General features: G+C 40.4%; 1 protein-coding gene across 1 annotated transcript in view; it reads left to right on the top strand.

The window, feature by feature from the left end:
• Positions 1-23,919, top strand: part of LOC124862256 (voltage-dependent calcium channel gamma-2 subunit) — a 94,714-nt gene that overhangs the window by 43,689 nt on the left and 27,106 nt on the right. Inside the window, exon 2 of the mRNA XM_047356074.1 lies at positions 18,922-19,005. Within this exon, the coding sequence (XP_047212030.1) occupies positions 18,922-19,005 (84 nt within the window). The remainder of the gene's footprint in view (positions 1-18,921; positions 19,006-23,919) is intronic.

Raw genomic sequence — 23,919 nt, 5'->3', positions numbered from 1 at the left:
GGGAAAAAGGTTTTGTGTTTTATTTTTACAGTGTATGTAAATATCTGGTTTCTATATACTATAGTCAAAAAGGTGAACATATTTCCAGGTCTTTACACACTTTTGTATTTGTTTATTTTTGTATATATATTTCTGTTTAATTTATGTATTTATTTACTTAATTCCTTTGTATGAAATCACTACAGAAATAAAACTACATAATAATCACAGCAGGCCCTCTGTGTGTCTCACAGCTCATACTGTAATCATTTAGTGCAGTAAAACAGCTGCATCGACTGCCTATGATTTCTCTTCATCCATGTCCACCCTTAAAAGAAACAGCAATCCCTCAGGTCAATCTTTCTATAGCAGTCCTGCTGGTGGTCAGGAATCCAGCTGATTTAAATGAAATTGTGGCCTATTTGTGAGATAATTGTGCAGTTGTTTTAAGAGGGAATTTATTACGACAACCAAACAACCTGCTGTGCTCAGTGTGCAGATTTTGCTCTGATACTGTGAGCTCCGTTCAGAGTGTGGGTTGTAAATCACAGGGAAAGGGCAACAGTGGGGTCAAATCATTTAGGATTTCATCACAGCTCAAATTGCATCAGCTACATCATCATCATCAGCTGTGCAGGGAGGGGAACAAGCTGCCGTGTGCACAACCCAGTGCTGCTGCCCACTTATTAAACAGCTAAATTGATTGTGATGTTTTCCAGGCTCTAGATATAAAAGCAAGATTGGGAAATTTAAAGGATCTTTGCTGTGAGAGGAAGAGCTTTACATCCTTGCAGCTAACAAAATGGAAGCAGTTGGAGTATAAAAGCACCACAGATCAATCTCTCTTTTTTTTTTCTGTGGATGGGGGAGGCTTTTTTCCCAGGAAAGACACAGCTCTGAAGTTAGTTTTCTGTGCAGTTAAAGTCTTTAAGTTAAACATGAATATAAAAAAAATATCTTTCCGCATGGTCTCCTGTAAAATGTGTCTTCCTGCTCACGGTTTTTGGTTTCTGAGCTCACTTGCAATAAAAATGCAATGTTAGATATGTGAAATATGTATCCTATTGTGAAAATATGCAATTTCAATATTCAGTCTAATTGTTGACATGTTTAGACCTAAATATCTAGAGGTCTATGTAAGATGCATACAGATAAATCTCAATCAATTTAGAATATTATCAAAAAGTTTATTCTGTAAATCTGTTACTCATATTATGTAGATTCAGTCAAGCAAGAGTGATATACTTCACCTGTTTATTTCTGTATAATAGTTCTGTGGGTGTGTGTGCATGGTTCTGGTGCCTGGTAACGGACTGGCGACCTGTCCAGGATGTTCCCCACAACTTGCACCCACTCCCCCGCCTACACACACACACACTCACATTCACACACCAGTCATACACAGAGCAGGTATAGACAATAGATGGGAGGATTTCTGTTCATTTTGATGATTTTCAAAAACCCAAAGTTCAGTATCTCAAAGCAATACAATGCTACATAAAATCAAGAACAAAGGGTTTTTAATGGAGAATTGTTTTGTTATGGCCTAAACAATAATGGGGAGAGTACTGATTTGACAGTTATACAGCAGACAATCACGGACACCCTCCCCACGATGGTAATTAGACAAAAGGTGCTGTAGCCAAGCATATTAATAGGAAATTGAGTGGAAGGAAAAAGTGTGGTGACACCAGTTCATGTGCACCTTCACATGCCTTATATTCTTCAAAGAAAAAAAAACTTTTAAATGGACATGTTTTCAAAGGAAAATATTGAAACTTTAATAAACAATCATGTTCATTCAAGGTTTTTCCAAATAGTCTGCAAATTAAATGATCAGAATTTAGTTTTTAAAAGATTAATCATGTACTTCATTTCATCCAATTCAAATGTATATTTAAGTGTTGCAACAAAAGTTACATATTTGCAAAGAGTGAATATGCATATATATTATAATAAATATGTTTCATTAAATACATTGTATTTTTCAGCTGTTAATATGGTGCAGTGGACTTTACTGGACAAAGCCTTAAAGCTTGAGCCAGGCCACATTAATTCAGTTCTGTGGGATTAGGTGGCAGCGTGCTGTGGTGCAGTGCTGTGCTGCAGACAGGACTCAGATCAGTCCTGCAGGGAAGATGTTTTAGGTCCTACAGCGGTGTGACGAGCACACCTAATGGTTCGTTTAGCTCTTTCTTACAGCTCAGCGTCTTACCCAAACAAACGCTTCAGTGCACTTTTCCACTGAGTTAGTCAAGGACTCTCAAAGAGTCGCTTCTGAGTGTACTTTCCTCCTTCTTGCAGTGTGGCTCAGAATCATTAAACCTGGACAAAGATCTTTCTTACTTTATAATGAACTACTGTTCAAGCAGAGGTGTTTGTATGTGTATACGAAAACATCCATTTTTACAGCTATGGCACATCGAGCATCAAATGAAATGCCAGATTGTTGTTTTAGGATTTATATAAAGCAGGAGTTGTTAAACTTTCCAGCTTCTAAATTACTAAATAACTGTAGCAGACTTTCAACCTCAAGTATTGCTACTGAAGTATACAAGTAATCAAAATGACCCAGTAGTACAAGTGCATAATGTCAACAAAAACAGCCTCAATATCCATTAAACTACGTTTATCTCTTGTCATACTTAGGTTTAATTACTACTCCGTCCGTCCGTGCGTCCGTCCGTCCATCCATCCATTCATCCATCCATCCTGATATTGATTTGAGCAGATTCCAATTTAATAGGATCCAAAATGCTGTATTGCTTTCTATACTTCATGCTTTCAGTGGCCTTAATTCTTTATATTAGAAGGACATACGACATCCCCCTTTCTGTGTGAGAACAATCACTATAATTTAAAACTCATTTAAAACACAGAAAAACTGATTTAGAGTTGACATTTCAAAATGTCTTTAGCATCTTATATTTACAATGATCAAGATAAGCTAGGTTAGAATTAGAAACTGTAAATATCATTTTTAGTGTATATTGTATGGAATGCTGAAACTTTTAACTCAGAGAAGTTGAAAAGATCAAAAGGATCAAAGATCAATAGGATACAAAAGAGCAACTTGCTGTGATATCTCCAGCTTTCCTGAGCTCTGGGATATTTGGCCTTCACCAATTCAACAAAATGTCTCAAACACAGGAACGTATTGACATCCTAGAGCAGAAGGATCCTTCTCGTACCCAGAAAGTTGACAAAAACACCTTCCAAAACTGCTAAATGCCAAATGCCTAACTTTGAGTTTTCTTCCCATAGTGACAACTTCCACATGGAAGAGTCTTGTGTATCCCTAGGTCATTTTAATTCATTCACAGGAATAAGCCTGTGATCCAGTTGATTTTTAAAGGCTTCATACAGCTGTCTTATTGCTGAGAAAGATGCCTTGTAGTTGTAGAGTTAGTTCCACAACTTTTTATTTTAGAGGATATAGGCTGATTTGACTCTCCTTCTAATAGATGATGTTTATTAACCCCTGGAGGAGCTTTTCAAGGAATGTGTAATAATGACATTGTTACCGCTTTCCATTCTCCTGCTATTATGAAGATTTACACCTCATACGCAACACATACCTTAAACTTAAGCTTGTCTCATAGTCTGAAACTAATTGTCACTCTTTCTATTTTAATTATACTATATTTTAAATCCAGCATAGCAACTGTTTTGCAGAATCTGAATGGCCAAATTGGTGGGAACATTATTTTTTTGTCTAATCTGAATGTATTCTATGAATAAATAGGCAAATTATGAAAAATGTGAAATGTTTGGTACTGGAGAGCATACATTTATCACGTCTCTGAATGGTTTAGATATGCATGGGGAGTAGAAGAAATCCAGCTTCATAACATTATTTTTGAAATCTTACTTTTAACAGTAGCTCAGTGGGTTAGAAAATCTGATGGAAACTGGTTGTTTTTGGCTGTTTCTTTTTCTTTGCTTTGAAATGCCAATTCTTATCACATGTCATAAAGTTCGCTTAACTTAAATGTGTTTTTACAATCTGCCTCATTTCACAAAAACCTCAATAGTTCAAAGCTTTAAAAAAGGTCAGTAAATAAATATTAGAAAATTCCGGAATAAATTTTAAACCATGCCAATGCAACAACTGCCCAAAATGTCAACAAACATTACCTTCCTTTAGTTAAATGAGTAGAAATGTGGAATCAAAGACTCAGAAAATGCTGGTCACTATTTACCGGGGCAGATTCTCGCCTTTTCTAGAACAAAGAGAGGCACGGGGAGTCCACATCCAGGGTGTTATCTTGCATTATCTTTATCCTTCTTTCTCTTTACGCTTATCTCCTTCTCTCCCTTTAAACGTTTTGCCCCACCTCTCACCTTTTCTTTCCTCTTTTTTCCCTTTCGTTCCATCTCTGTGTTCATTGCATTTGAAATAATCCTAAAGCTATTACCTTTAAAGTTTTTTAATATATATATCAACCTGAGCATTGTAGCGAGAGCCATAATGTTCCACTTGTGAAGGTAAATCTGTTGGGCTTCTTCTTGGCGCTCAGACAGTAACTCTGAGTTCTACTCTGCCAGACAGAATATGTTAAAATAAAAAATTACTGACTGTTTTTGTGGCTGAATAATAACTAGTGAATTTGCTTGACATGCAGTCCAAGAATGAGTCAGCAAAAGCTAGCTCAGACTGAGCATCTTTATTCTGTTCTGAGGTGAATTTCTTATTTAATACCAGGTTATTATGTAGACTGGGACTGAATAAGAACATAGGAGAATGTCCCTCTGTCTGTTTATGTGGGTTTGCAGCAGTTTACCAGCATCTATGTTTATAGGAATTCCTCAATGCATCCCCCATGTGGAGCTGATTATATGATTGTGTTGAGTGTAGGTGAAGTGTTGCTGTTATTTTTCAGTGTGTGGTTTCAATCTGGGAAAGCCTTTCTCTGTGGTTGAGAAACTGACAGTCCCCCCCAGTGCCTCCCTGACCAGAAGGCCATGATCCACTGCTGCGACACCCGTGACTCAGTTGTATGTCTGTTCCTGACACTGGGAAATCTCATCCTACCCTTCCCTGTGATCCCTGTATGTCTGCGGGTCCTCACATGGGCTGGTGTTTCCACACAACTTCACTGAGTCGCACAGATGGATCTAGGCAGGAGAAATCCCTTCAACTCCCTGTGATGCATCCCCAGCTGATGAAGGGAATGCTCTGCTCATACAGCACAGGAAGTGAGCTATGTCAGAGCCCTGCTGTTAAATAAGCCATAATGTTATCGTAATTAAAATGCACATAGAAAGCAAAACCATTGTTAGCTTCCTGACCTTTGGAGGTAGTTTGGAGTTTTTTTAATAGTGGGAAAGAACAAAACATTAGAAACGTCCTACAAGAGGTTACAAGTTTGTTATGTTGGTCATTAACGGTTTAATTGTTTTTCAACTATTTCATTTTAATTAATCAGTGTACAGGTACATGGTTTTGACCAGTTCCCACACAGCTGCAGAGTAGATGGTCCTGCTCATGTTAAGGTTTCTTGGAACCTTAACATGCCTAAACCGGCTCAGTTATGGTTGAGGTGCGAACACACACACCACTTCTGCTACCTGTATGACCCCTTCTCTTTTCCAATGGTTATAAGCAGTCTGACAGAGAGAGGTATCCCGATCCTTGTGGTTTTTAGTATAACAATGACCATCAGTGGGGTTCCTTCAGACGACATTGTTGTAAATAAGCGCCATTTAACTAAATAATCTGAACTGAAATTATCTAAATGGTAAATGGACTGAACTTATATAGCGCTTTTCCAGTCATACAGACCGCTCAAAGCGCTTTACACTAGAGCCACATTCACCCAATTGCACTCACTAACACATTCATACACCGATACGCAGATCGGTAGGCAACTTGAGGTTAAGTGCCTTGCCCAGGGGCACATTGACATATGGCAGGAGGAAGCTGGAATCAAACCCACAACCTTCTGATTGCAAGACAACTACTCTTCCTACTGAGCCACAGTCACCTCTGTAGTTGCTATGCTGCTATAGGCTTAGGCTGCTGGAGGACATAATGACCACTTTCACCCTCTTCGCTACATTCTCACACTACTCTCCAATTTTGCATTATTTGCTGTTATTTCAGCTTTTAACTTTGTTCTCACTTTTCTCTTCCTAGAAGCTACACCTCGCTTGGCTCTGTGTCTACCTGTGACACCTTTCTGGAGAGGGGAATCGTCCGAGCTTCTGCTGGCAACAACTTAATGCTCACCCTCTACCGATGATCCACATAGCCCTGTCTTTCATGGTTTAACCCTTTCTCTCTCCTAGATATGGCGATTGACTGAGCTTCTACTCTGACTAACTCTATGTGCTCTCTTTCAGACTGTAACCTTGAAAACTGGCTCAGAGTTTATCTGTTCTTTCTTTCTAGGTGAAACGACTAAAGGAGCTACATCCATTAACATTTACTTGTCCTTCCAATAGAAAGTACTCCTGGATCACTGCTTCTTTGTTCTTTTTGTGTCTCTGCTGTGTTCTCTCAAATCCCCAGTCGGTCGTGGCAGATGGCCGCTCACACCGAGCCTGGTTCTCCTGGAGGTTTCTTTCTGTTAAAAGGGAGTTTTTCCTCTCCACTGTCGCTACATGCATGCTCATTATGAGGGATTGCTGCAAAGTCAACGCCAGTGACTGTCCACTGTCTCTACATGCTCATCTAGGAGGAAGGAATGCTGCAAGTCACTGACTGGATGCAATCTGCTGGGTTTCCTTAGACAGAAAAACTTTTTATCCAATTTGAATAAATAATTGAATCTGACTGCACTGTTCAATGGTTAGGATTAATTGGAATGTATGAACCTGACTTTTGTGAAGTGCCTTGAGACAACATGTGTTGTGAATTGGCGCTATATAAATAAAACTGAATTGAATTGAATTGAATTGAACTAAAAAAGGCTTAAAGAGGCTTAAAAACAGGAAATTAGCTGTTTATTTCATCTAACTCCCTGCTGTAGAAACCTGAATAAATAGTCAACATGCCTCCATAGAGGCAGCTTTGTACTCCACTAGGAGGGTAAGCTGACTTGATTTTTAGACACTTCCCTGAAAATAGTTAAACTACTTCTGCACTAAAGAGTGTTGCATCCAGTGCGACCTGTTAACGCTTACATATATGCTGCACTCGCTGATCAGAGATTTGTAATTTCTGGACAGCCAATCACAGATCAGCACTGTTCAAGATTCATTTGTGCTTCCCTATCAAACACATATTAATATAGAACAAACACAAGGCTTGGATTAACTGTCTCACAGAAAACCATTAGATATCAGTGGAGAAATATAAATTATGAATTTATGTTAGTTTTCTTCATGTTAAAGTTCCCAGGTGTTGTCCTACATGCTTCCCACCTTCCAGTGTCAGGAAAGCATTTAAACTCGAGGTCAAATGACTACCTAAGGTCTGTCAGTCATCTTTCAAAGAGCTGAATGCAGACGGAACCTCACCACCTCGGTTAGTTTGACTCTCACATCACCTGCAGTTACAGCAGCCATGTTACATACCTAACAACTTCTCAGCCTGCAGGAGACACAAGGCTCCTAAACCTTCACTCCTAAACTTGCATCGCTGTAACTATCATTTCAATGTTGTCTTTTCACAATATTTTGCAATAAGTGCACGTGAAACCTAGGAGGTAAAGTGCATAGGGTCCTTCGTAGCTGCGTGGGCTCATTACTATGACAAATATCGTGATTATAAGGATGAATAAGGTGAGATTACGAAGATGAATAAGGTGATTAGGAGTTTTGTCACCTCTTCTTGGGAGGCAGTACCTGTGCATGCATGCAGGAAAGAGGCCAAAGTGTAACTCCACACCAGAGGTGAACATTTGTATCTGTTTTTGCAATAAATTATCCATACAAGCGATATATTTTCGTTCACTGGTGGACTATTGTGGTTGTATTACCTGACCCAAGCAGATACAAGGACACTTGACAGCATTCACAGGGTTTTGCTTGGTGAACGTCTTGTTGGTACAATAACAGCAGTTGACTAAAAGTGCATACTTTTCAATGAAGCAAACTGTATGTCCAGTTGTTAAAGACACATCACCAACTCTGTCCATGTCATCCTCTGCGTGGTAGAGGCCCAGATAGCTATAGCCATGGCAACTGAAGCAAAAAGCTCTCTGATGTCCACATGGCAACGGCTGCTGTTGGGACTGAGGATGGAGGTGGGAGGAAGTGGAGGACACGGGGGCAGGGGTAGAAGAGGGGGGGTCTGGATGCTGACGCACTCAGTGGCCAACAGAAAAGTTTTCGAGAATGCCACCCACTGCCGAATCAAAAGTGGGTTTGAATCTTCTCCGTCTCTAACTCTTTCGAACTCTGTCTGTTTTAAACAGCACCTCCTACTCAGTCAAGTCCTTCTGACCCCCTGCAGCCTCCTCACCGCTTTACCCTCCCCTTTTCACCATGCACCTCCTACGTATTTGTATCTCATCAAACCTTTGTCTCTGTAGAACTGTGGCAGCTGTGAATCCATTTGATCACTCCTAGAAGGTGTCATGAGTGGGCAGGCCTGACCCGGATGTCTCTCTCCTTTAGCATCCAAGACGAAGCTGACAATTCTTGCTTTCTCTCTACCTGCACACTGATAGCATGATGATAGTCAGTAAGAACACAATATCAGTGTTACAGAATTGGCATGTATTATGCCAACATGAGGTGCTGCACATCACAGTGATTGTAAGGCACCATCAAGTAAATTAAGTACACCCTATTATTCAGTAGCTTGCAGATCCACCTTTAGTAGCAAAAACTCTCAGTAATCTTTTTCTGTCTGACTTTCTCAGTCACTCCTTTTGCTGGAAATGAATATCGGCCATCTTTTATCAATATCAATGCTCCAAATCATTGAGCTTTGCAGACTTTCCTTTCTGCACAACTCTCTTAAGGTTCCACCAAAGCATTTAAATTTTTTTAGACTGAGGTCTGGACTTTAACTAGGCCATTGCAAAACCTCTATATAACATTGTCTATTTAGTAGCTCTGTTGTAGATTTGTTGCGGTGTTTGGGATCATTGTAATGTTGCTGAAACTTAATCTGTTGACCAGATTTAATTTGACTGTAGAATACTTTGGTTTACAGAGGAGTTCATGGTGACTCAACAACTATGAAATACTGTGCCTGCCAAACGGGACACAATCATCACTCTTCCACCACCATGCTTAACAGTTGGTATGAGGTGTTTGTGCTGTGCTGATATGATGTGTTTGGTTTTCACCAAACATGGTGCCATGCATAATGACACACATCTCTGCTGTAGTTTTATCTGCCCAAAGAGTCTGGTGGTTCATTTTGATGCATCTTCGCATATGTAAGTCATGCTACCATATTCATTTTAGGGTTAGTGTTAGTGAATTCCCCACATGTTCTATTAAATGCTTTAATAGAAAACTTGAGTAAATACAAAATGCAGTTTTCAAATCATATTTTGAAGGAGGAAAAAAAAGACTATCCAAACCAATGTGGTCCTGTGTGTAAAATTAGTTGCCTCATACATCATCAATAACTGTTTGTGCCACCCATGGGGGAAAAAAGTTTCATCAAGCGCTTGTGGTAACTGGCAATGAGTCTTTTGTATCTGTGTGGATTTTGGCCCACCTTTCTTGGTAGAACTGTTTTAATTAAATCACATTGGAGGGTTTTCTACCATGAACAGCCTGTTCAAGGTCATACCACTACCATGTTTGAATGTCCGCATAATGTTTTCCCGAGTTGCTGTCTTTGTTTTCGGAATAGATCTGACCCACATACAGAAGTACACTCTGAAGAACTGAATCAGTAAAATGATGTTTTATTGTGCAACAAATAATCAGGAACATGAACGGATGAATCGCCAACTGTATGGAAAGAAGGGGAAGAGAACTGGTGAAACAAAGAACTAACGAAGAGCTAACGAAAAATAACTATGATAATCAGGAAAATGGCTTACTAAGTAGGTGCAGTCAGATCGCCAGGGGTATAGGGATTCAGGGTCTGGGTTTACGGAGCAGAGTTCGTTCAGATGATTTCTCTGGTGCTGTTTGAGGGAGCTCGGAGAGACCAGGAGTAAATCCAAAGTGCAGATACTTGCGTTGGAGGTTGGACAGGGTACGCTTATGCCTTGATCCAGAAGACGGAAGAAGCAGGAAGCTGCCAGCTTGAGCTGAGTCCAGATGAAGTCAGGGGTTAGGAAACGAAGTCCTCAAAATGTAGAAAATCTTGATCGACCAGAACTTCCATGACCGAAGTCTGTGTTCAGCGAGGTAAATTCAAGATTCAGGGTTCAGCCTGCGAAGGAGCATAAACAAAGTTACTTGGAGCAAAAAACGAAGCCTATACTAGAGGTGGCTGAGCTTGTTACCACTGAAGGCAAAACACTCTGACGTCGAAGTGCTGGCCGCCTCAAGCTTAAGTACTCCTCCATGCAATCAGCAGATGAGTCACACCTATCCCCCAGCGCACCTGAAAACTCCAGCACCACCTGAGAAAACTGAAACAATGTTGCAAGCACAATATACACACAACCCAGACCCTAACAGTTGCTGTTAGTTTTATTCCAGTTTTGAGACGGGTCTTTGTGTTCCATGGTTGCGACAACTTCTATCAACCATTTGCCATAACTGACAATTGGCATTTTATGTCACTGTTGAGAACTTTTGGCCAATTCTTCTTTGCAGAATTGTTTCAGTTTGGTCACACTTGAAGATTTTCAAACATACATGGCCTAATTAAGCAGCATCTCAATCAGATTTAACCCTGGACTTTGACTATGCCACTCCAAAAACTTTGTTTTTTTTTATCCATCCAGAGGTGGACGTGCTGTCGTATTTTGGATCATTGTCCTTCAACACAACCCAAGTGTGCTTGAGTTTAAGCATCACACTACAGCCACCATGTTTGACTGCCAGTATGATGTTTCTTTCTGAAATGTTGTCTTCATTGAATGCCACAGGACTCAGATCTTCCAAAATGTTCAACTTTCCCTGGTCAGTAAACAAAGTATTTTCCCAAAAGACTCTGAGATTTAATGATGTGATTGTTTTAGGATGTGCCTTTGTGTTCGTTTTGTGCTGCGAAAAACGTTTTTACCCCCTTACAGATTTCTTCCTGATTTTCTTTTTTGTCACTCTTAATGTTTCAGATCATTAAAAAATAGTACTGGATAAAGATAATATCGGTAAGTACAAAAGGCAGCAACAACTGACATCAAGAGTTTGTGACAATGAGTCGCCACTGAAGAAGTTTGACCCTCTCCTTGCAGAGATTTTTTAATTAAGCCATGATGGAGGGTTTTTTTAGTATGAACAGCTTGCTTAATGTTGTACTACAATATCTGCAGTACTGTGCTATAGTACTGTAGAATTCTGCAGGGTTCATGATTCCATCTATTATGGAAAGTCTTTCAGGCCCTTAGGAAACAAAGCAGCCCCAGACCCTCAAGCTACCATCCTCATCTTCAACTGTGAGTAAGATGGTCTGTTTCTGAAACACTGTGTTAGTTTTAGGTTAGCTGGAAAATGACACACACCTTCCAAAACGTTCCAGCTTTGTCTTGTCAATCCACAGAATAAGACTTGGGGATCATCAAGATGTTTTTTAGTAAATGTGAGACGGGGCTTGTGTTATTTGGGGTCAGCAGTGCTTTTGTCCTTGGAACTCTCCCATGGAGGCATTTTGCCAAGTCTCACTTTCTTATTGTTTGATCATACACTCTGACAATAAATGAAGCAAGTGAGGTCTGCAGAGCTTTAGATGGTGCTCTTGGTTTTTTTGTGATCTCCTGGCTGAATCGTGGATGTGCTCTTGGAGTAATTTGGGAAGGGTCCCCACCACTGCGTGTTTTCTCCAGTTGAGGATTATGGCTCTCTCTTTGGTTCACAGGCATCCCAAAGTCTTAATAATGGCATTGTAAGCCTTTTCAGACTGATAGATTACAAGGACTTTGTTTTTCTACTGTTTTTCATTTTTTTCAAGATTACACTTTGCTTTTTGAGATCTTTCAGCTGTCAGAGAGGTTCTGTTTAAATTCCTTGTTATATTTGCAGGTCAGGTAATAATGAGGCCCTGGTTTAGCTTGAGAAATTGAGCTCAGTTTTCTAAAAAAAAAAAAATTTGTTTAATTACAGTTTGGGTAGCCTTTTTTCTTAATGAATGAAATCATCATTTGAAAACTGCTTTTGGATTTAGTTTATTTTTATCCCACATTAACATGTGTTTGATGATCTGACACATTTTAATTAGTTAGTTTGTTAGTGAGAACGTCCTTTCCAATTCCTAATTCCACTTTAAGAGGACCAGTAGAGCTGATTTTCAACAAAGAAATTCTGACTTCTGAGTACAAATGAAATGTTGCATAACTCAGTCCTGTCATTTGAGATGAGCTATAAAGTTGTTTAGTAAAAAATATACTTTAAACTACAATAAACATGGTACAAATCTAGTTCATCCATCATAACGGTAGGTAGAAGTATTGCTGCCTTAAAAGAGACAGAAACACACAAGCAACAGGCCAGAAAATCTTTCTTTCCCACAGAAAGATTGGAGGAGAGGCATTGATGGTTTGCTGTTCCTGCTCTTGTTTAATGTCTAGAAGCCAGAGGCCATGTCTATAGTATTGTTGCATCAACTGCATTGTACATCTCTTTTAACAAGACAACACCTTAAGCTCAGAGCGTTTCCAAGTTAAGCAGAAAGCTTTGTCTGAGCTGGAGCTGGACCAAAAATCTGCACCTCCATGTGAACATAGCCTGGGGAAAATGTCCTGCTTCTCAGCAACATGAATAAAGAGCATCACAGCTACGTCACCGAGCCATGAATAGTCGTTCCTCATGGTTTTTGTTTGTGCCACAGGGGCATGAAAACGAGCTAACCGGATAAACTCTGATCCCTAAGGACTGGATGCAGAGCCTTGCCGTGTTGTCCAATTATAACTCCTCAACACACACGCCCTCTTTCTCCTTGCCACAACAAGCCTCCTCTTTGCTGCACTTCACTCTTGAGTGCCCCTCTGTCTCTGCAGACCCTGTGGTAATGAAGTGCTTTATGGCTGCAGAGGGCGAAAGGAGATGCAGGAGGCTAGCATGTAGTTCGCTATAACTACAGGGGTCACATCGGCCTGTGGTGACTGGGCTGACTGAGCAGGTCTGGAGAAAGCCACCCCAAACACACAACCGGTTTCCAGCTATATGTCTGAGGGTTTTGCTGTGGTTCTGTGCCAGCAGGAGGTCTTTGCTAAACCAACATATCAACATGAGTCTTGTTTGCAGCAAGAATCAAAGTTTAGCATGAAATTCTTTTTGACTTTTTAGTTGCATAAAAATATTTTTTTCTTCTAGGGCTGTTGTTTTAGATTATCTAACTGTGGCATCAACTAGCCGACAGGAGAGGCAGATCCTCTGAGTCTGAGGTAATTCTCTTGAGGAATTTCAGTGCTTTAAATTACCAATTGTAAGCTGGACACCCATCATATCAATCCACACAGATTAAATGCCTAAAATTGCCTCAGCCGACTCCTTTCCATTTGAAAGAGCAGCAGCTCAAGTTCAGAAAAAGGTAGGGGTGAGACTCTGCTACTAGTGGAGGAGTTCCTGTATCTAAGTGTCTTCTTCAGGAGAGATGTTTGGGTGAAGTAGATGAAGAAGATGGATGGAAAGACTGTGGCTCTGCCTGCAGTAATAGGGGCTTTGCTCTGGTCTGTTATGGGGGAGAAAAGCTTAAAAGCATCGCTTAGTCATTAAGACTAAGAGAACAACAGATATAGGTGTAGGTTTCATGCAAATTAACATAGTTGGGAATAACAGAAATTTCCTAGTCTAGTATGTAGATTATTTTATTAATGGTGCTAATCATTAATAAAATAAAATTTAACGTAATTTTCTGTACAACTCAAGTTGGTTCACCATCAAAGTGTTTCAAATACAGCTTACGTTATACTCTAAAATCCAAACTGGTTGTCATTCACACTCTGACCACTAGATGATGGCGAAATGCACATAATACACTCCTTGGTATGTGTAGATTATGCATCAACAGGCATCTCGGCTGTGTTAAACCCAGCAACAGCTTGAGGCAACAACAGTTTAATAGAGGTGAAGCATCTGATCAGGACTGTTCCTGGATGCCTCTCTGAGGAGGTTTTCTGGGTCCATTTCACTGGTAGATGACCACCGGGCAGATCCAGAACTTGCTCAGGATACGGTAATCCTTTTTACCTGGGAATGCCTGTGGGTCCGTCATGAGGAATTGAAGCATGTGGCTGGGGAGACGGATGCTCATGTTTCCCTTCTGGACCAGACTACAGAAAAATGGAAGACAATGGATGGATAAAATGACCTAAAAGAGCTCTAAGAAGATTTTTTAAATGAATGTCCATATTTATTTTTTTTATTCCTGGCATATAAAGCTACTCTTAACATGAAATGTCTCCCATAAATAGAAAGGAAAAGACCACAGTTAAACTGCTGTGGAGGTTGCTGCTCCCTCTGTCTTTAGATTATAGAAGGGCGACATTCTCGGGATTTTGAGATTAGATGTTGCAACTTCAAAGTACGACTTTCCGATATACTTTCACTCATAACATTTTATCTAAACAGGTGAATCCCACCCAGACATGAGTTCTCATTTTGAACAAAGACCTGTAATTTCTGGCCTAGTTTCTTATTTATTTCATAGCCTCATTACACTAGCTCCACATTCTTTGATGAGAACAATCTGCAACTTTATTTGGTTAGCATGGTTTAAAACTTGACTAAACTTTTTCACTCCCTCAATTTAATCTCCAAACATTCATTTTTAAGTGATTTGGTTAATTGAAATATCTGCTAGAGGGGTTTCTTCTAAAATAACAAGTGATTTGACCTGCAAACCTAAGCCTTGGGCATCACCTTTGCAGTTTGCAACAGTTTTCATGCCAGAGCTTTTATTAACCAAACGGATGTTTCCATGTCAAACCCCTGCATAGACATTCATGTTGTGAGTCGTCTAAGATGAAAGTGCATTTATGATACATTTAGAAGGCTGCTGAGTTTACATGTATTACAAGACACATAGCATTTATGGTAGTTAGATGTCAAAAATCTTTTGATTAATTGATGAGGACCCTCTCTCCACAGCTGCTTTTACACACTGCAAAACCGCTGATGGGTCGGCCAGCTGCAAACCAAATTTTACACCCACTTGATAACATTATTAGGACACACACGGTGCCTCTGTTGCTGCTGCCGCTGCTAGTTTGCCCAGACAGCTCCACTGGGACTGCGTAATGCAGTCGTATGTAAACACAAGTCATCTTCCTGAGAAATATGCTCTGAGAGGACTTCAGCAGCAGCGTCGGGTAGATGTTGCTGTAGACGGCTGGCTTACACCTTCAGTGTGCACCAGCTCACTTCTAAAAGACGGTATGCAACGGTTTGCGAACAAACCTTTAGGGGATTATGTGCCTTTATTTTTAGTAAGATTCAGCGTTCACCTTTCAGCTGATTATGGAGAACCCATCTCTAAACTCCAGTCTGAAAGAAGAAGTTCTATCAGAGCATTGAGTTTAAACAGTGTGCAGCTCTGTTAAAGTCTGGAGGGCTTTTTCACGGCTCAGCAGTTACTGTACCACTTAAAACTGATGTATTCAACCGCCCGCCTGTCTTTCTGCTCGCTGTCCTTCAAAGCTTTCAGTTACCTGCTCCTCCTACAATAATCTCTCCCTTCCATACTCCCTGAAATTCTCCCCTTTTTTAACCATAACGCTTGTTCTAATTGCCACAAAAACTATTGAAGGAAATCAATGTTTTTTGATTATGTGCCAAAGCTGAGTCAGTAGGAAACATAAGTGGTACAGTACAATGGATTTTGTCTTAGTGGGATTAGAGGGAATATTGGTGCAGAGGTTCCCACGCTTGTTTGGAAAAAAGTTTCATAATTTACTGGAAGCCAGTCAGTCACAAATCTGATTAAATCTGGAGATATTATGTAAGGTGTAAACTTCACCAAACTTTTTGATTTCTTTTTTGTTGCTATTTTATTTTTGAACTAAAGAAATAAGACACAAATCTTAAGACCTTTTCACAGCAGCTCAGACTTCCTTGTGTGAGATTTTTGGACAGTAGCGCACAGAATACAAAGGTTTTAGAGGCAAAACTGGCTCTGAATTGTGAAATTCATTGTTGGCTTTCTATTAAACCATAGGGCAAAGTCAGTTAAATGCATTGATTCATCTTCTATACCGCTAATTCCATAGTGGGTCACAGGGGAGCTGGTGCCTATCTCCAGCAGTCTACAGGCAAGAGACAGGGTATGCCCTGGACAGGTTGCCAATCCATCGCAGGGCAACACAGAGACATACAAGTCAAACAACCATGCACACACTCATTAACACCCAACAGTCATGTTTTTGGATTGTGGGAGGAAGCTGGAGTACCCAGAGAGAACCCATGCATGCACAGGGAGAACATGAAAACTCCATGCAGAAAGACCCCCGGTTGGGAGTCAAACCCAGGACCTTCTTGCTGCAAGGCAACAGTACTACCAACTGTGCCACCGTGCAGCCCTGGTAAACGCATAAGCACTCATTAATAGATGATAAATAAATCTTTTCACATGGACAACCTTCACTTTTCAACAATTTCTTACACAGAAAGCACAGACTTCTTTTCTTGTCTTTTCAGCAACATTATGCCGTGAGATTTTTTTGCTGAATTTGCCCAGAAAGGTTTCCTGTTTCACACTCCTGTGGTTCTGTGGATTCTCTCTGCACCAAATAAAAAGGTCAACTCTGATTGCTTCTTGTAAAGTAGAAATATCAGTTGGTGTCATTTGGCTCATTTTACTCTGTATGTGTGAAAGTACTGCTCATCTGTAGGAATGTCAGCAACATTTTGCCTGCTTCACACAAGTTGTAGAGGGACAAAGTGAACCAGTCGATTTTAAAGCTAAAATATGTGCCTGGCGGAGAAAGTGAATAGTTATTAAAGAGTTTAAAAAAAACTAGTTCAACTACAATTTCAAGCATTATTTTTACTTGATTGAACATTTCAGCATTTTAAAGGAAAGCTATATGCACCTGGACCAACCGTAATCTTACATGAGAGACTTATCTTGGAAAAAAGTGCAGCTAACATAAAATCAAAAAAAGACAAAGGTTTTTACTCCATACTAAATCTGGCCCCTGAAAACTGCACTAGATAGAAATATTAATTTCTGCTGTTTTTGATTAAAAAAATTAAAGCAAAGAAATGCCCCATCATTGAAAGGGATGACAGGAGCAAGGAAAGAAACCCCGTACAGTTCAACCTAAAATTATTCATACAAAACGAAGAAGTTTGTTTCTGACACGAAATTATACGGGCATCCCTGAAAGGGTAATGAAATAATTGAGTGGTGCCGTTGGTAGCACTGTTGCCTTGCAGCGGAAAGGTCCTCGGTTCAACTCCTGGCCAGTGGTTTTTCTGCATGGAGTTTGCATATTCTCCCTGTGCATGAGTGACTGTTAAGTTAATTGGCCTCTCTCAGTTGTCCTTGGGTGTGGATGGTTGTTTGTCCTGTGTGCTTCTGTGATGGACTGGCGACCTGTCCATGGTGTACCCTCCTCTTGCCCCTAGACTCATGGAGATAGGCGACATCTTCCCCCGCAACCCTTTACGGAAGAAGCGGGTATAGAAAATGGATGGGTGATTTTTATTCAATCTTTTTTCATAAATTGAATAATGAAAATATTTTATTCCATTCTCAATAATCACTAAAAAGTCTTTATTTCTTTACTTATCTCATTGTCATGACAGCAATCAAACCTTTCTTGTAATTGCTGAGCAGCTTTTTGCATGTTTCCATTGGTATTTTTGCAAGATATCTTTGTTGATAATCTCCTAGTCTTTGAGAGTGGAAGGCCTAACCATCACCCTAATCTTTATTTTCCTCCACAAATTCTGTCACATTCATGTCAACTGGGTCGTTCCAAAGCATTAGAATTACTTCCAGACAGAAGAAACATGTTGGAAAAATTAAAAACTTTCCATCAAATCTGCCAGAGGTATAAATATGTATTTGGACTTAACTATACATGGTGGAAAAGCTGATGCAGGACATGTTGATGGTTCTGATAGTTTCAGGTTTCACACTCTCTTAATTCTGAGAGATCTTCACCGCTAGGACCCCCCTCTTCTCTGCGTGTGGATTGTACACAAAGTAAAAAGTGCACCCTGCTGTGCCCATCATGCCCCGCTGCCAAAACCTTCCTTGCAACACCTGGCGCCATGGTAACAAACACCTGTCTCCCTAATTAGAGGGACACCAGTGGGAGAGGAGATGAAAAAGCTAATGAAACACTAATCTGGTCCAATCAAACGCCCCGCTGAAGCGCCAGGTTGCCATAATGGCCACCCTATGGACACCTCCCCCTGCCGACGTCACCTTGAGTGGCCTCATCAGCGTCAAACCTCCTCAAAGGAGAGAGGAAACACTGGGGGAGTGTTTGGACAGAGAGGTGTCAGGCAAAATGAGTGAGCGTTAAGAGATGAGGTTCCCTGTGCACAGCAGCTGGAGCGGCTCCAGGTTGCACCAGCTGCTCCGCTCTTATTTACAAGCCGCCAACTGCTTCATCCAGAACACAGTGTCTCTGATATTAGCTGCTTTGATACTATCTGTGCTGGCTATTGTATTCATTTCAAAATATTACTCAGATGATCAGACAGTCTTCCTAAAGGCAGGGAGGAAACAAGTAGAATCCACAATAATCTCTTTACAGTTAAAAGAACTGAATATTGTGGAAAACTGCTAATCATATCCAAATGAATTCCTCTTTTGGAAGTTTTTTCAGGTGAATATCTGCCTTTTTAATAAACCAGTCAGCCTCTGCAATCAGCATTCTTGTTCCAGCTATTAAAAAGAAAATTGACTGTTTTCCTTGCAGGTGTGTTAACTCTGTTGAACTTTCTGTTTTTCTCCACTAGGAAACTTCAAAGGAATGTGTAAACAGATAGACCACTTTCCTGAGGAAACAGATTACGAAGCAGACCCATCCGAGTACTTCTTACGTGAGTATCAGACATTTCTCCATCTTTATCCTCCTCAATGTTTTTTTTTTGTTTGTTTGTTTTTGCTCAGACAGGCGCTTGTTGCCAGTGTAGCTGCAGCTCTTGGCCCATGCGTCAGTTCTGTCTCTGCCTGCTTTTAGTGCGGTGCCGGCCAGACGGAGCCTTGCCAAGCAGCTCATCTGTTTTTACTGCTCGGCTGTGTGTAACATAACGTGCAGTGTTACAGTCAGCTGTGTACCCTGTAAACACAGCCCATCGATTTCTGCTCTCGGTTCCTTTGTGCAAGCAAGAAAGAGATGCTTGTCAGAGTCATTTGCTTACATGTCCTAAAAATCACAGCAGTTACTTTCAGCTCATGAAGTACTACAGCTACTATAGTGGGATCTAATTTACTTTTAACTTTTAAAGCAGTTTCTCTATTGAATTGGCAATTTTCTTTGTACAGTGGGTTTCTTAATGGACATACTTGGAAATATCTATGCAATAGAAAGGATTTTTGAAATCCATATTTTCAGCTTGTAAAATTGTTCTTATTCTGTTCTCAATGCCTTCTCATAGATTATAAGAAGCTATGTGTTTCAGAATTTGGACAGTTATTAGCCACTGGTTTAAACTACTTCCAACATAAAACCTTTGTCATTACTATTTAAATATTTGGGGTATTTGTGAAAAACAGAAGACAGAGTCCTGCACAGATCCACAGATCCTAGAGCTTGACTGGCTCAGAAGTGACCCATTTAGTAAATTCTGTGTGATCCAAATCATTCAGACACCTATCCAGTGCTGTGGAAAAGTATTTGCCCCCTTTTAGACTCTTTCTGCTTTTTGCTTTTTTGTTACACAAATCATCACACAAGTTTTAACGTCAAAGAGAACCTGAGTAAATCCAAAAGGCAGTTTTCAAATGACTATCTCATATATTAAGGGGGAAAGCTCTCAACATCCACGTGGCCCAAAAGAAAGCTAATTATTGGTTGTGGGAACCTGGGTGGGAACAACTGCCATCAAACATTTGTGATAACTGGTACTGAGTCTGTTACATCTCCAAGGAGGAATTTCAGCCCACAGAATTGTTTTAATCCTGAGATGAGCCTTTGTGGGTTTTTTGCAGAGGTTTTTGCCCTGGAAATCTCCCACTTTCTCTAATTTTTGAATCTTGAACACTGACTTCAACTGAGGAAAGTGAGGTCTCAGTTAATGAGGTGTTCCTTTTTGTTAAAACCATGTGTCTCTTTTTACAAATTTGCTACTTATGTAAAAACAATACCCGGGCAGTTTTATCGATTATACTAAAAACTGACAGAATACATTAAGCTGAAGGTTTATCCCTGAGTTGACTAACTCCTTGCCTGCAGCAGGCTCTGCACAGTAAAAACAGAATTGTGATCACGAAAAAACTGAGCTGAGTTTTATACTTTTATGGGTTTAGGTCTGAGCCTTCAACTCATATTGCGAAGTTAAAAGGACGGGGAGATGAATATAAACTATAAATAGCAAAACCCACAAATACGGGTGTGCACTACAGGCTGAACTACACCTGCACACAGACAAAGACAGCAGTCAACAAGCAATTATCTTGTTACAACCCATTTATGCAGAAGGAAGGTCAGCTTTGTCATAAAGTTTTACATTACAAACTCTATTTTGGAGTGAAATGCTTTCACTCTGAAATAGAGCATTGTTTATTCACACCACTTAGTTTACGTTTATCATGCAAATCCAGCATCATTTAGTTTAAAGTTCTCCAAAAAGTTGACTCCACTCATTAACATGCTCATGTGAACACCTTGGTGAACAACCCTACAAGTCTCTGAATCTGTGGGTTTCTGTTTGTGAAAATTGCTGCCTATGTTTCACCCAGAGTAGTTCACTAATAAAACAGTTCTTACTCAAAGCCATGAAAATGCATACATTCAAAAGCAGGTGAACGACTAAGGCTACGTTCACACTGATGGCAAATGCGTCCCAAATCAGAATTTTTTGCTCATATGTGACCCATATCCGACTTTTTAGTGATGCAGTCAGTATGCCGTCCAATTGCTATATATTTACCTCCCAAAAATCAGAATTGTGCTTGTTTCATACTAAATTGGATACATATCCGGTCATGTCAAATTTTATAAGAATTGTACCTCATTATCCTGGCTCCGGCTCCACACAGATTTTTCTACAGACGTGGCAGCCACAAAAAGCCATTGTTGATAGGTAAGCTCTCTTTTTCTTACCCTTCTTACCTTACCTACTTACCTACATCTTTCTTACCTTTCCCAACTTAACAACACAGAGCCAACGGCATCCAGCATTACTTCTGTAACAGTGTGTGTTACATCTACGTCCTCCATCTGTGCATGGGGGTTGTTTTGGGGTTGTGAACCATTCAAATAGAAGTCTGATGGCGGTCACATTTAATTAGCAGTTTGAACGACCACTCACAAAAACTCATATTTCAGCAAGAGATCTGAATTGAGGATCAAGAACTGTAGTGTGAACGTGGCCTTATTCTTCACTCCCAGAAGATTCAAGGTCAAATGTGTGCTTTTTGGATACGAAACATAAGGACAGCAGGTTTTTATTTGAAGAGTTTGACAGTCATACAGGCTGTGGTGGAGTTCCTACATAAAGATTGTATGTTTACGTTGCTGAGCAGAGTGTAGATCAATAAAATAGGTTGATTGCTCCTGTCACCTCTAGAACAGTCTTGGAATCATGTTTTAGGACTTTCTTCCCTTTCCAGCCTTTTGTGCCCATTTGTGTTGCAAGTCTTCATTAGCATAATGAAAAATACATATGCTGATTCAACCATATTTGACAGAAAACAAAATACAAAAATAAATCTAATGTCATGCACGAGAGACTGCAAATGATTTTACATCCAGAGCCATGTGTGCTTTCAGCTTCAGACAATACTCTGTCATATTACTCTGTAATGTCACAAGTCTCTGTAGACTCTTTCTGTCCCACCCTGCTGCAGCGTTTAGTGATCAGAACGTGTCAGTCTGATCGTCTTCAACTGCAGGGGACAGCCATGGATGCCTCTCGGAGGGCTGAGCCGTGCGTGCCATTGCAAGAGATAAACCCAGCCAATTAGGCTGCGTTGACTCAGCGCTCAGAGCACTTTTTCCAGTCCGTCTGTGCAATTGAGAAGGGTTATGATAACAGCTCTGGTAATGGTTCTAACTATGCCGGAGCAGTGGTTATGGAAGATCAGAGTCATAATGAGGCATCCGTCAGGGCGGGGATGATCAGGCCCACTGCTCGTCTGGGTGTGCGTGTTCTTTGAGTGTATGTTAACCTCTTTGTATGCTGCAATTGGTGAAGGCCACACTCCTCCCAGCGGCTTGCCAATTAGGACACTCACATCCATAAATATTTCAGCCTCGTTCTTATATAGGTCAGGCCTCACTTGATCGCTGTCTTTCTCTGCATCGCTTCACCCTCACACCCGTACTATTGCATGTCAGGAGTGGTACAGCACTTACAGTCATTGCAGCCATGATGATTCACTGTATTACACTTCTGAGGATTTTTTGTGTTCCTTGGGTACACAATGAGGTCACAGGAGGACACAGCATCTTGCTTGGTCACATCTGCAAATTTCCTTCTCACGGACCCACCTGGTGTTTCTATAATGAGGAGAAACACGCTGCCTCTGGGTGGACAAAGAAAATCCGTTCTAACATGCAGGCAAAAGTGGTTGAGTTACACAACATAAAAATGTCACTTCAGGTGAAGACCCGCCGGAAATGACATCACAGAGGAGCTCTCTGACACAAAATCGTGCGGCCATGCTGCTGACACCATCATGAAGCGTGGCAAGGAGGAGAGAGATTTTTGATGATGCGGTTGTTGAGCAAAAAAACACACAAATCCTGACTTAATTTTGCTACACATGCAAACACTGATGTGCCGTTCTCATGCCAACATCCACACACGGACAAATGCATACAACACACAGAGCAGTAGCTGCTGTGTGTGGTATGTGCGTTCTGCTCCCCCAGCAGCTAGGCAGTTTGCATATCCACGCTGGGTTATATAAGCCAGCTGAGGCACACTGAAACGCCAGTGGGTTTTTAAATCATGCCGTGTTGGAGCTTCCATCATCCACTGCTCTACTGGGCGCTAAGCAGCTGAGAGAACATGAAAGATGGGAAGAAAACGCCCAGTTATGCAATCCGCTAATGCTATAACTGAATAACAGAGGCCAGGTGAGGCCAAGGAGGTCTGATTTTCTTAAATTTGAGATTGAATTGTATTTTATTGATCCCTTTACCGGAATTTGAAAAAATAACTGCATGATGAAATCCAGAAGTGCCAGAATCCAATAAATCCAACAATTTGTCATTAATTCATTGAAATTGGATTGAAGTTCTTTTAAATAAAGGCATACGACAGTAATTCCTGATCTATGTTTTTGGGTTCTAATATTTCACAACAGAAATGAAGCTGTGACATATAAATAAATGTATTTAGTATAGAGAAACATAAATTATTGACACTCTTCTTCCATGACAAATGAAGGACCTGGACATCACCTGTAGAGTTAAGACCTAGATGTTGCTGTTGGAAAGGGCGCTCCCACCATTTATTCAACCTCAAACATCAGACGATCTGCATGGCTTTTATCTCGCCCATGGAATGTGGACCAGTCTTGGTGTGAAAAGAGTGTCCCAATATACAATGAAATGAGTCCTGTACAAGGACAACAAGGGGTTAAAGGCCACTCAGAGAAAAAGAAGCCATTACTCCAAAAGAAACAAAACAGATAATAAAAAAAAAAAAAAGATAAGTGCAGCTATGTAGTCCATGAACACGAACTCATGTTTTTGAATAACTGACACAGAACATTTCCATGCACTCGGTTAACTGTCCGACAAACTTTTCCGGCTCTTTCTTTTCCACATCCGTCTCCATTTC

The sequence above is a fragment of the Girardinichthys multiradiatus genome, chromosome X, assembly GCF_021462225.1.
Source record: "Girardinichthys multiradiatus isolate DD_20200921_A chromosome X, DD_fGirMul_XY1, whole genome shotgun sequence".
NCBI classification, from domain to species: Eukaryota; Metazoa; Chordata; class Actinopteri; order Cyprinodontiformes; family Goodeidae; genus Girardinichthys; species Girardinichthys multiradiatus.
This window is presented reverse-complemented; position numbering and strand designations above follow the sequence as displayed.